Genomic DNA, 14362 nt, shown 5'->3' on the forward strand with positions numbered 1-14362 from the left:
AAAAAATTTACTAGATAAAAAGATCATTAATCTATGTATTTATTTTCATACTAATGTTTGGATTGTTGTCAATGGTGTCAGTAAATAAAAGGAAATATAGTCTGTTTTCTGAATCATTGATAAGATTTAAATTTTATATTTTACTATTATTCTTATTATTATTAAACTATCTTGGTTTATCGTCAGCAGATTGCATCTTCCAAAATGGGAATCTTTCTAGAAGTTTTATAACTTTATTTTTTCTAGTTTTCCTTGTAAACAATGCAATTTTTCATCTCAAATATAATACTTTTGTATGTAAAATTTTTCTAATTACTTCAATTTCCTGTGCCTTTTTCCAGTAAGTCGACCCCAGCCAATATATGAGAAAGTTTCTTAATCAAACTGCAGTGATCTCGTCATGAAGAAGTAGATTAGAACACTCACTATCATGATATGGAGTGAAAATGAACACCAGAAATTTGTCTGGACTTCTGTATTCCGATTAATTAAGTTTAAAATTATGGGATAAATTATTTTTTATACATAAATGTTCAAAGTATATTTTTTTATCTAGAGCAATTTGTTTATTTATTTTAAATGTAAATAAATTGGACCTGGATGCGTACATAGGAAACTTTACTTTTTATTGTATGTTTTTATTCAAATTAAAATTTATTAAAAATTGTAATTTATTTTTATATTAAGAAATTTTTTTTTGGTAAGAACAATAACAATAAATTAACAGATTATTATTTTTTAATTATATTAAATTTCTTAAATAATGTTTAATTTTTTTTCTTTTTAAATTCTTTTATACCCGAACTTCTCACAGTACCAGTTCTCCTAGAGGATGAACCCCATCTTCTGGAGAATTAAAAATTTTTAATTTTTTTATTTAATTTTATTTGTAGAATGAGGAGATGTTTCTTATCATACGTACCATTTTCACAAACTTATATTCCTTGGACTTTATTTAAACCTGTAGTAAAAGATAATATTAACTATTATGATAAACAAAGATTATTTAATTTTGGTTTCTTTTTAGGTGAATTTAAAAAAAAACAATGTTATAAATAAATTGAAAAGGGGAACTTGGTTGGTTGGATCTTTAATTAAGGAATTTAAGGTTACTGAATTTAGTTATGAACGGACATAGAGAAGTTACAATCTTTAGGGTAAATAAAGTTTAAATTATGTAGAACAAATAATTAAAAATGTACGGTGTTGTAAATATTGAAATAATAAACAACTGCAAGGTTATACTCATTTTGTTAATGATATTGTAGTTATAAAGAGATATTTAGCCTGTTTTTTAATACATATTCTAAACTATATTGCAAAATCATAATATATTTTATTAATAGCTGTAATCTGATTATTCATATAATTAAATTATGATGAACGTATTTAACAATTTTTTTTTCAGATTCATGATCCTCTATTAACAGAAATTTCTATTCAACTAATATCTTTATACAGTCAAAGTTGGCAACTTTCTCAGCAGGCTTACTCACCTAAAGGTACGTAATACTAACAACCGTGAGTTTAGAAATTAAAAAATATAATATGTAAACATTAAGAATAGCAAAATATGTAGGATTGTATGAAAAATATGTTAATGAAGTGGAACTGTATTTTAGCGATTTTTAAACTACAAACCATTCCAATAGTTACATTGAATATGTTGCATACATTTTCAGTGGTTTTGTATTTCACTAATATTATTGGCTGTTTGTTTTCACTGGTCTATGAACTACCAAATCAAATCTGTAATTCTGTATTATTTAATTTTATTGCTAAGTAATTTTTTTTCATGTCTAAATCATAATTTTTATATTTTAATTTTGGCTGGTTGTTTTTTTTTTAACTGCGTTACTGTTAATTAGTATGCATTGATTTTATTTTTATGATTAGCTTAAAAGAAATTATGAAAAATGATTTTTAACTGTTTTTACATTATTTTTTTTATTTAAGATGGTGTTCCATTAATTTTTCTTGGTCCTTCTGCAGGAATACTTAAGGGTGCAGTTCCTTTTGTTAGCCATGACATAGTTCATCTATTAATTTCTAGCACAGTCTATATAATATATAAGTATGAATGAAATATTATATCTATCTGTGAAATAAAGATTAAAAAAGGAATCATTACAACAAGCATAGGCAAATGACTGCTTGATTTATGTCGGTTAAGTGGGATGAAATTTCAATGGATGAAACTTCTGCAACATATAATTGAAAATGTTCAGTTCTGAATAATTCCACTAGCTGAATCAGCTCTCTTTGGGCCCCAACAAAATTTCTTTCATTGCCGGAATATATTTCAGTAGGTTTGCCCCTTCTCGCGATGAAGTGTTTGAGCGCTGAGATGAAATAATCTGATGATAAATCTTCAGCCAATTCTAAATGAATGGCTTTAATGCTGAACAAGCAAATAATGTAATATGTAACATTTCTGAGCTACGACTCCACTTTTTCTGGATAATTTTACCCAAAATGGTTCGCAATAATCAATCCCAGTGCTTATAAATGGTCTAAGACTTGGATTTACACATGATTTGGGTAGGTTTCCCATTATCTGGGTGATTCCCTTGGGATTTGCTTTGAAATATTTTACATATTGATGAGATGTTCTACGAACTAAGTTTTTCCTCCAATAGGCCAATATTTTTGTCTAATCACGTTCAGTGGTGATTGTGGTCCAATATGCAGGTTTTTGACATGGACGTGTCAGGTTGTGAGATTAGTCAAGATGTGATTCTTTGGTAAAATGATGGGGTTCCTTTGGTCAAAATGGAGGCTGGAATTCTGTAAACGACCTCTGACTCGTTGTATATCGTTATTATTGAGATATGGATTTAACAGTTTTAGTTGACTATTGTTTTGAATTGATGGGGTTCCTTTGGTTAGAATGGAGGCTGGAATTCTGCAAACAACCTCCGACCCTTAGTATATCGTTATCATTGAGATGTGGATTTAATGGTTTTAGTTGACTGATGTTTTGAATTGGTTTCAAGGATTTGAGATCACAGATTTCCTTGGAGAAGACATTATGTTGTAGTAATGAACTTGCAGTAATCTTCATTAATTCGGATAAAAGCAACGCACCACATAATTCTAAGATAAGTAATGATACCTTTTTTAATGGTGCTACTCTTGACTTTGATATAATTAAGTTTACCGTGATCTTGTTTGATACGTAAATGGATTTCAGATAAATACATGCGCCATACGCAGATTCAGATGCATCTGCAAAACCATGTATTTCAACTTGATGAATTGGTTCTGTCTTGTTTATGAGGCATCTGGGAAATTCAAGAGTGCCCAATGATTCTTGAAACGAATTCCATTTGTTTAGCAAGTCCTTTGGAATCTCATAATCCCAACTACTCTTGCAAGACCATAGATTTTGCATAATACAACTAGGTTTTGCAATGATTACGACAGGCTCGAGTAATCCTAAAGGATCAAATATTCATCTGATCGCAGCTAAGATTGTTTGTTTTCTTGGTTTTTGACTTTGGCCTTCCTTGTGGAATAAGAACTGAAATGCATCCTTCACAGGACTCCAAATTAGTCCCAGAGTTTTAACTCTAGGATCTTGATCGATGTTGTAATCAGTCTGACGTACATCTTCACATGGAACATTGGACACTAGTTGATTATTTGTGCACCACTTTCTAAGATAAAATCCTCAACGACTAACAAGATCAAATTAGATCTCTCTGAAATTGTTTTGCTTCTTGACGTGAAGATGCACCTGTCATAAGATCATCCACATGAAAGTTGTCTATCGTTACAAGAGACGCCCTTGGAATTTTTTTTCTTTTCTTCTACAGCTAGTTGCTTTAATGTTCTTGTTGCTAAGTATGGCACTTGAGGTCCCATACATCATGGTTAACAATTATATGTTTTTACTTCTTCATTGTAGTTTTTATGCCATACAGTTAACTGAAGATTTGTTTGAGAAGCATGGATTTCAATTTGCCTATACATCTTTTCTATGTCAGCTATCATAGCATATTCATGAGTTTGATGATAATACTGACCAAATCTGATTGTACCGTACGTCCAGCAATGGATAAATTATTTAATGAAATCCCAGATGGTGTCTTACTGGAAGTGTCAAAAACTACTCTTACTTTTGTTGTAAATGAATCTTCCCATATAACACAACGGTATGGAATGCAGTATGATTTAGACCCATGATATTTCATGTGCCCTACGTTTTTGTATTCTCTCATGAAGTTTATTTATTGTGATTTCAATTCAGCGATTGAATTCAGATGTTTCTCAAGCGAAAGAAGCCTTCGCACTGCAGTAGTTCTTGTTTCACCAAGTTGGTTTACATCACCTTTCAAAGGGATCTTCATACAGTATCTTCCATCCCTAGATCTTGTTGTATTATTTTCACACAATTCTTCATAAAGTTTGTCATTTCCTGTAAATTGTTTTTCAGCAGAACTGCAGCAGTCTTCTAATTCCCAAAGTTATTTAATGTTTTCATTGATGTGATATAAAGTGGATAGATTGCATACAGATGATAAAACTGTTGAATTCTGGTTGATCGATATTTTACTGGAAATTTCCCAGCCGAATAGGGTATTTTGAAATGTTGGATTTGATTCACTTTCTTTAATGTTTCCTTCATATAGAACATCATAAAATAATTCTGGACCAAGAAGTATGTCAATGTAACTTGGTTTGTGGAAATCTGGATCGGCCAGTAGCAGATTCTGTGGCAATTGCAAACTTGATTTTCTGGTTTGAACTGTGGGTAATTGTTGAGTGATGGTTGGCAAAACTACACACTCGACATTCACTGCAAATCCATTCACTCTTGATTTAATAACACAGTTCACAGAATGAATTGTAGTGGTTGCAGCCTTCCCTATACCATTAACTTGTAACATGTTTTTCTTTGATGGTAGTCTTAAAAATTTTGCAGTTTTCTCAGCGATAAAATTTGACTGCAAACCGCTATTAAGTAACATGGAACAACAGGGTTGGACTGCTTCAAACTAACATTTGATACGGATACTACTGTTTGTTGTGGAATTACCATTTGGGACGATTCATCACAGCCGGCAGAAATCTTATTTTGTGTAACACTAGAATTAGGTCCGATGTAATGTAGCAAACTATTATGTTTTTTGCCACAATGTTTGCATGAGCCTACTTGACAGACCACAGTTTTATGCTGACTGTTTGGACAGTTGAAGCACAGACCACGTTTTTTTATCCTCAAGTTCACGGTCAGGAATTGATAACGCTCTGAAAGCTTCACAAAAATAAATCGGGTGTTGTGATTGATTACATAATACAATTTTTTGTAGACGCATGACAATTTTCGGATGATCTATTATTTTTTGAAAATGATTTAAATTTTGGTAGTTGCACTTCATTTGGTAATTGATTGTTCATATGCGATTTATGAGACTTGCTAGTTTCAATTGATTCCATAACTTGACATGTTGCAGAAATGTTTATAATTCGTGCATTGTTGGCAACTGATTTATTTCTAAGGAATTTTCCTGTTCATGTAAGGTAGCCAAATCTAATTTGGTACTAGTAATTACATGGAAGTGTGTCCCATTGCTGAATCGGTTGTCTTAATCCTGCTAGAGCATGTATGTGTTTCAATGCATTGTCTAAAAGCTTTCATGATGACACAGAATTTTCTCTATCATTTTTAGAGAGGTTGAATAGTTCACTTAAATGTTTATTAATTAAAAATCTTTTATTGCCATATCTGGCTTTAAAAGTTTCCAAGCAACCTCATAATTTTTGGTTGACCTTTCTAAAGATGATAAAATTTCAGCTGCTTCACCCTTTAAAGAACATCGGAGATAATGAAATTTATGAATTTCTGACATTTCATTAAAATGACTGAGCAACATAAAAGTGTCATAAAATGACACTTATTCATCATAATTTCTGCTGAACATGGGAAGTTTTACGTCTGGAAGTTTATCTGACGTGGATTAAGTTTTTGTTGGTTTGATTTCACTGCTAAGTGGGCTTTCATATGATTTAAATAAGGTCTTGTGCTGCAGTCATTAATGAAAAAAATTCAGACTCGAAATTTTCCCTTTCTTGGAGTCATTTTCTGACTCTTAGAGTCATCCTGTAATTCTATTTGTAGTTGAATTTTTCAAACTCAGGCTAATATTCTGCAAGCTTAGCGTTCTAACTTTTAATTGTAATTTCATTTACATTTGATACAGCAGCGAAATATCTTTTGAATCTTGTTAACTTAGCTTTAACTAAGACACGTTCTTTAATTAATTGCTTAATTTTAGTCATTTTGTAAGTGAAACAAAAAAAATTAATGTTAGTACAGTAGCCTACTGTATTTTTGTTGTATGAAATGATTTATCAAAACATGTTATAAGGAATTGAACTGAATAATATTATGACAATGTAGGCTAATTATAAACAAGAATAAATAATACGATTAAGTACTTAAAGTATGGAATTAAATTTGTGGTAGGATAAAGTGTATAATAAAGGAAATTTGGTATAAAGATTATGATTCATTATAGGAATATTTGACAACAGATTACAAAATAACATGCTTACTTATCTTGTTTACACAGCAATAACATAACTGCTGTCAGGTTATCTCCATCTAGAATGTAACAGTGTTATGTTACATGCAGCATGCACATATATATGAGTAGCAACACAATTTGTTTCAGCAATAATAAAAACTGTAAATAAATTTATACATCTTAATTATTATAATTTAGAAAAGAAAATATCACTCAGTGCACTGAAAAGCTTTGAAGAATTAATTTTAAATCATTACATTGTCACAAATTTATGCTGTTTTGTTTGCACTTGAAAATAACAATTTGCACATCTATTTCCGTAAAAAAGATGCAGCCCAAATGACCAATGGTTAATTATAAGTCCATTAAGTGGACCGTATTATAAAATGGCACACTTTGAATCTGACTGACACTTATTGACACCTTTATTGTATAGATTGTCACTTATGGTATTGTATATCATTACACTAAAGAAACTTTCTGATTAAAACTTAACAGATCAACATTAATGTCCCAACAGTGAGTTGGGTCATGAACCGAACTCAGCTCAACTGAGAGAGCAACACACACGAACAAGGGAGTGGGAGAACTCGTCACCATACCACACACACAGAAAAATATCTAATAGGCAGACTGATTAAAAACAATATAATTTAGTATCTTAATGTAATATGAGGATTATTTATAAATTAACCCTTGGTTGAGTAATAAAAATAAACAAAATAAATTGAAATAATTTACTCCATACAAAAGTTACATTCATACTCTCATTTATTACTTCTCAACATAGTCCCCGCTGAAATTAAAGCACCTATAGTATCATGACACCGGCTTGTCTATTTCCTCTTCAAAGAACAGCACCACCAAAATACCCATCCAATCATTCACACAATCCATGAGTTCATCATTGCTTTTGAAATTGTTGAGTAGCCGGTGAATTTTTCAATTTTTCAAACATATGAAAGTTAGATTATGCTAAATCAGGGCTGTAAGGGAGTTGATTAAAAATCTACCATTAAACTTGTTTAGTACATCCTTAGTGCTAGCAACAGTGTGAGGTCATGAAAAAAATTATCCCTTTCATCGGCGTCCCTTGTCGTTTATCCTGTATCTAAGATTTGTCAACATTTCATAGTGAATGTGTGGTTATTGCCTCACCCGTTTCTTAATTCTCCTGGCAACAAAATTCCTTTATGGTCCCGATACACAGGAGCTATAATTTTTCTGTTTGAATTTTTTGGGATTGTTTGGTGAGTAGTGTGTGCATCCATTGTACGGGTTGTCCAAACAGTGTTGTACAATATTTGTCCTAATATTGATGAATCGAATTGTTGTCTCGTACCCAATAATAATACTGTCAAGAAATTCACTTCTTTTATTCTGCTAAAAAATAGTCGATGCACCTCTCATTATTTTTCATTTTGTGGGCATTTGTAAGTTGTTTCAGTATTCATTATAACCTTACTTACAAAAACCCAATCTCTGTAACAACTCCATACAGAGTAGACCTTCAAATTTGAGAAAAATTTCCATGAAGTTCAGCAGTTGTGAAGCCATGTTCATCAGAAACAGCATGTTCAATTTTTTTGTAACAAATTCATCACTGACAATGGAATGTTGCCGTCATCCTTCCTCGTCATGCATGTTATTTTTCCCTTCTCTAAATATTCCACACCATTCTCTCGCAGAATTGTAACTAATTACAGTATTACTGTAAACTATGTACAGTTGATCTTGGATACAGATGCTTCTTCTACTTTCAGAAGATGAATGGCGCTTTATACCTTGCAACTGGCAGGAGCCGCAACAATCTCTCCATATTTTTGTTACTCTTGGCTGAGGTTAATTTATAAATAGGCTACTTATTAAGAAATTCTATATTTTACATAGTTTAGTTTTATTTATAATTATTTAGTAAATGCTTGTTTTTCTTTAGAATTGCAATTAGAAGCTCAAGAAGTAGTTCATTTAGTTTTACAAGCAACAAGAAGAAATTCAACGAAAGATCAGGAGCTTTCTTCAGTTCATCTTTTAAAAGAACCATCAGATCTTAAACCGAGTAAAGATTTTCTTATTAGTTCTTCTAGTAATGTGGAGTCTCAAGATGAATTAAATAATATAGCATTAAAAGAACTTGAATCAGCGATTACTCTTAATTCAACACTAATACTCATGTGGAAGGTATACTTAATTATCCGTAGTTCTTTTTTACACTTATCTGTTAAAGTATGAAAGTTGAGTGTCCAAAAAGAATGATAGAATATATATCACTTACAAGAATATATATGATTTTCATATATATTCTTGATAATATATAGAGTCTGTGGAAAAGTAATGATTAATATTATATTTGCTTGTGTTGTTAATTATAAAATAATTGTTTGTAGATTAACTATTATGATGTAATCTATTTTTTCATTGACTTATTATAGGAATGTTGCTATTTATCAAGCATTCAATAATAATATAAATCAACCTAGACTTTGGATTAGTCATTTTATTTTTAATATACATATTGATGAAAAATGTTGTGAGGCCTGCCGGTATATTGAACAATCAAAACTTGCAATAACCTACCAAAAATATGTAATTCAATTAGGATATACAATTATTACATTCTTTCACTTCGAGTATGTCTTCATGATTCTTTTTCAAAATAGGCCATATACAAGGCATGTAATTTATAAGGCCATTTTTTTTAGATAAGGATCATTTTGATATAAAAATAGAAATAAGCAAAATAGAAAAAACTTTAACAAATACATGTACTATTTTTCTATATATATACACCATTCAGTGCAAGATATCAGCTTACCAGCTTCATTATTTCGTTACTGAAGAATTCTCCCACCTCTGATTTAAACCAATTAATTACTGTGTTTTCCAATTCCTCATCATCTTCAAACTTCTGCAATGCAAGCCATTGTTTTAAATGGAGAAAAAGTTAATAATCACTCGGTGCAAGATCCAGACTGTAAGGCAGATGTTTGAAGATTTCCCAACAAAATCGTTGCAGTTGTTCAGAGGTTTTGTTTGCCATGTGAGGTTGTACATTATCATGGAGAAACAAAATCCCATTGGTTAGCCTCCTGTACTAAACGTTTAAGTTTTATAAGTATTTCACAATACGTATTGGCGTTAATAGTTATTCCACATTCAAGAACTTCAATCAGCAATATCCCTTCCGCATCCCAAAAAACTGTAGCCATATGCTTTTTCTTTGAACTTTCTTGCATAAACAGTTTGGGCTTCAGGGATAATGAATGCCACCATTGCTCCTTTGTCTCAACATTTAAATAAGATATCCACATTTCATCACCATTTACAATGTGTTTCCATAAATGATCACCTTCATTTTCATAGTGTCTCAAAAATGTTTGAGATGCAGCAAGATGTTTTTCTTCATGTGTTTCTGTCAATATTTTTAGTAGCTATCTGGAACCCAACTCTCTGTAACCCAGTTTTTTAGTTAAAATTTAAATTACTTAACACCGAAAACAAAGGGAAATTCAATTGAATATTGAGAAACGGGTAAGCCTTTTGTTTTCACAAATTTTTGTATTCACATTTTCAATCAATTCATCTGCAATGACAGTCACGCAACCACTGCATTCTTCGTGGTGAACATTCATTCATCCTCGCAAAACAATCGACACCTTTGGCGAACTTTGCCTTTACACATAACACTGGGTCCATAAACATCGACAATTTCTCTATGAATATCAGTAACAGATTTGTTTTTCTCCAATAGATAATGAATTACTGATCGCACTTCACAATCTGTGGGATTACTTACTGTAGCACTCATTTCAGCCAGGCTGTACACAGCAACTAATGTAAGTAATGATAACCTATTGTTGCAAACAGATGATCATTGATATAAATAAATATGCTACATTAGCACCATCAACTTCCACCACAACTAATGGTGGCAAATTGAAAACAGCCCTTACGTGAAAAACACGCGTCGTATAAAATAACAAAATTTGCATAAATGAATCATATTCATTGATTTAAATTAATTTTAAGCTAATCATAGTTAGCAGTAGATCTATGTTTTTCATAATTTTAACACTTTGTTTACAATTACTTCTTCCTTGTTCTGAGATTAATTTTTACATTAAATTGAATAAGTCCACCTAAGGGTGATCGATTACAACTTATTAATTAAGGCTTGTTGAACATGAAAATTAGTTTTCTGATTAGTTATCTGCTATTTTTAATTCTCAGAATTACTTAAATTGATTAGAGATTTATCATTGTCTTGATTTAATCCATCTTGGACATTTTTTTACCGCATCTAATGAGGTGTTTCAGGAACAAGTACCCATCATAGAAAGCGAATAGACTAGTTTGTTATTCTAGATTGCGGTTACGATGTTCAAATGAATTAATAAGCTGAATGAAATTATATCACATAACACTGCAAAATGAACACTATTAGATTTTTTTATTTTGTTTATCTTGTTATTTTATTTTTAAATGGACTACTCTAATGCAGAAAGTATGGGCACTCGAGTTTGGTACTTTATAAAATCAAACTATACATTGGATTTTGAAACAAATTACATCCATTTAGATTTTTTTATAATTCATTTGATCGTGTTTGATGTTTTATTTGTTACATCCTTTTCTTTAACTCACTTTCATTCCGTGGTTTCGATATGTTTCGGTTTTTCATATATTTCGGTACATTTTATATATTAATAATATTAATATTTTTTTCAGTAGAAAACAGTTATCGGTTACAACAGTTATAATTCTTTCTCTTTTCCTGTTTAGCCTCCGGTAATTACCGTTTAGATAATATTTCAGAGGATGAATGAGGATGATATGTATGAGTGTAAATGAAGTGTAGTCTTCTACATTCTCAGTTCGACTATTCCTGAGATGTATGGTTAATTGAAACCCAACCACCAAAGAACACCGGTACAACAGTTATACTAAAAACATTGTAATTATATAATGTGTGAAATTTAAATATAATTAATATGTTTTTAAAAAAAAAACAAAAACGAGTGACAATTGTAGTTTTATGTCACCATAATACAATACAATACCTGTAAATTTTATATTTATACATTCACAAGACCAGTGTCAATTTTAGAGTGCAGTTTTTAATGCAATGTGATTAGTCAGTATTTAAGTATATATAAATTTACTGACTAAAAAAAATTTTAAAAACATGCTTTTCTATATCTAAACATCGTGCTAAAAAGTAAAAAATAATATTTTCAAAAGTAAGGACTACTGAAAAATTAAATTTAGCATACAAAGTATTTCAAGCAAAAAAGGATCCAAACAATGAATTACCCAGTAACATAAATAGAAGATAATTTTGCTTTTTAACAGAATAATATGTATAGAGTTGTCTATTTTCGTAACACCACTATGAAAAGCACGAGATGTGCTTTCATATTCAATATATACGTAAATTCTTTAAATATAACAAAGGTTTTGATGCAGAATGGAAATGATAGCTTCAATATACAATATCTAGTAAATCAATTTGGATCATTGATCAATGATCTATGTTTTATTTTTATAATGCCTCAGACTCAAGCGCATGTATTTTCTGCATCGATAACAATATTATCACTTCTGATGATGAGAATTCACTTTCAGATTATATCAGTAAACACAAAAGATCATTTAGAGATCTAAATCTTATTATTTATATGTTTTTTTATGAATTTGTAATTTAATTTGCGATTAATTTGAATTGTGATAATTTTTTTTTGGCACATATGTAAAAATATTATATCTGTTCATTCTGTAACTTAATACTTAGTACTTTTTTTATTTAACAGGGTGAAGTTACAGAAAATGGTGGTTGTAAAAGGATAGCTGAAGGTCAACATCATGTGCAGTTAGCAAGATTAGACGAACAAACAACTTGGCCCCCTGATCCCTTAGTACCATCATTTGTACCACCGACAAATACTCTTAGAATATTTGGTTCTGATTCAGTTACCTCACATCTTGCCAACAATTCAGCAGTTATTAGACAGTGGTTGCTGACATTCAGTTTAATACATCCTAGAACTGTTCACCATGACTTCAGCATTAACAGGTGCATGATTTTAAGTTATCATTTTATCTTAATACATTTTTTATTTTATTAAAAGTTTGGACGCAGCAGTTTCTGAGAGATCACAAGACTAGTCTAAATATAATACAAATTGCATTATAACTGTACTACATAATATTTTATAATCATTTCATTGATAATTTGTTATGTAATATATTGAAGGCTCACCCCTGACTTTATTATTTGTGATATAAATTGTAAAGGAAAATAAATTCAAATAATAAATTCATTCATTTAATAAATTCATTCAATATGTATTATTATAATTGAATGTAGCTTAGAGGTGTAATAAATAAACGTTCATATAAAAGTACATTCAGTACCGTGAATAGAAAACAGACTTAGAGATCATCACTATTATCAGTATAAAATGTTATTTGAAATTAGTCAAAGTGTTTATTATAAACATTTATTCTTTATTTAATATGAAAGTGAAATTATTTTTACCTTTTTAATTCATTTTTAAATACATTGGAAAATTATCCCAAACAATTTATACTTTTTTAAATCTCAAAATAGTGAAATTTTGGTACTTTTTTGTAATCTTTTCATTAGTTAAATAAAATTGTATTTAAATTTTTTTTATTTTATAAAATACCATTACAATTATACAGCGTTATAATTATACAATTTTATGTTGTAATAATTATACAGTTATTATAAAACTTCTCAACACGATCTCAGAGAATTGTGTTGAACTTCTAAATCTATTATATAAGTGATAACTCAACATGATTGTTTACAATCATGTTGAGTTTGTTTGATCATGTTGAAAACAAATATTTTTATGGAATTTTTTCTTATCACGATGCATTATCATCGATAACAAGTATGCGTACAAAATTTTAGCTTTTATCTCATCTAGAAGTAGGTTAGATATTGCCGACAAAACTCTGATTATCCTGTTGTGCGACGCAGTGCACAGAGTAAGTTAAATAGAAGCATATAAAAAGAAAAAATACTATTTTGAACAATCCATACTGGAAATTACTATTGGCTGTCAGCAGTAGCAATTTTTCTTTTAATTTTACAAAATCACTATTCAGACTGAAGTAAAATTAAAATGCCTTTAATACGGTTTTTAAAGGACTAATCATATACTGGCTTCATAAATGGGAAAGCATATCTGTCAGGAAAACTATTAGAAATGAATGTACCCATCAAAAATATAGTATAAGAAAACAATGTCAGTAAATTTGTAGTTAAGCAGTATGTAATGATTATTTATCAAATAAATAAAATAAAAATATCACTTGCTGCTTATTCCTACTAGGAAGGACTTAGAAAAAGTTTTTAAACACCTGATGAAGCAGTGCACACCATGAAAGCGCTAATGTGAGAGAATTTTTAAGGAATAAGATGTAAGTGATATTTTAATTTAAATTATTAGAATACAGTAGCATAAATAATAGTATTGTAAAAAGAATACTAAAGAAATATAATAATTATGTAGTCATTTAATGCAATTAACATTTTATAAATAAAATACAAAAACAATTATTGTTTAATTTACAGATTATATTTTTATTGCTTTATTTAGATATACTACTCAGTTTTTTTCAGTTTTTTAAAATAATTCATTTAATGCTTCTAAATGATTAATTTTAGTAATGGAATTGCCTGAAACATAAATAACTGTTTTGTCAACATGTGCCCTTAATACCGTACTGGTGACAGTAGAAAATGGGCTTTTCTTCTTTCTCATCGCTTTGTTGTGATACTCACAGTGAAATTATAT

The 14362-nt window shown here is 29.9% G+C and overlaps 1 protein-coding gene across 5 annotated transcripts in view; it reads left to right on the plus strand.

Moving 5' to 3' along the window:
• The window catches only part of l(3)76BDm (trafficking protein particle complex subunit 8 homolog l(3)76BDm), a 130430-nt gene that overhangs the window by 103832 nt on the left and 12236 nt on the right, over window positions 1–14362 (plus strand). For all 5 annotated transcript variants that reach the window (XM_075359351.1, XM_075359353.1, XM_075359352.1 and 2 more), the window contains 3 exons: window positions 1409–1502; window positions 8470–8714; window positions 12344–12606. In XM_075359351.1, the coding sequence (XP_075215466.1) occupies window positions 1409–1502; window positions 8470–8714; window positions 12344–12606 (602 nt within the window). The remainder of the gene's footprint in view (window positions 1–1408; window positions 1503–8469; window positions 8715–12343; window positions 12607–14362) is intronic.

This window comes from Lycorma delicatula, chromosome 3 (genome assembly GCF_047948215.1).
Source record: "Lycorma delicatula isolate Av1 chromosome 3, ASM4794821v1, whole genome shotgun sequence".
In the NCBI taxonomy this organism is placed as follows: domain Eukaryota; kingdom Metazoa; phylum Arthropoda; class Insecta; order Hemiptera; family Fulgoridae; genus Lycorma; species Lycorma delicatula.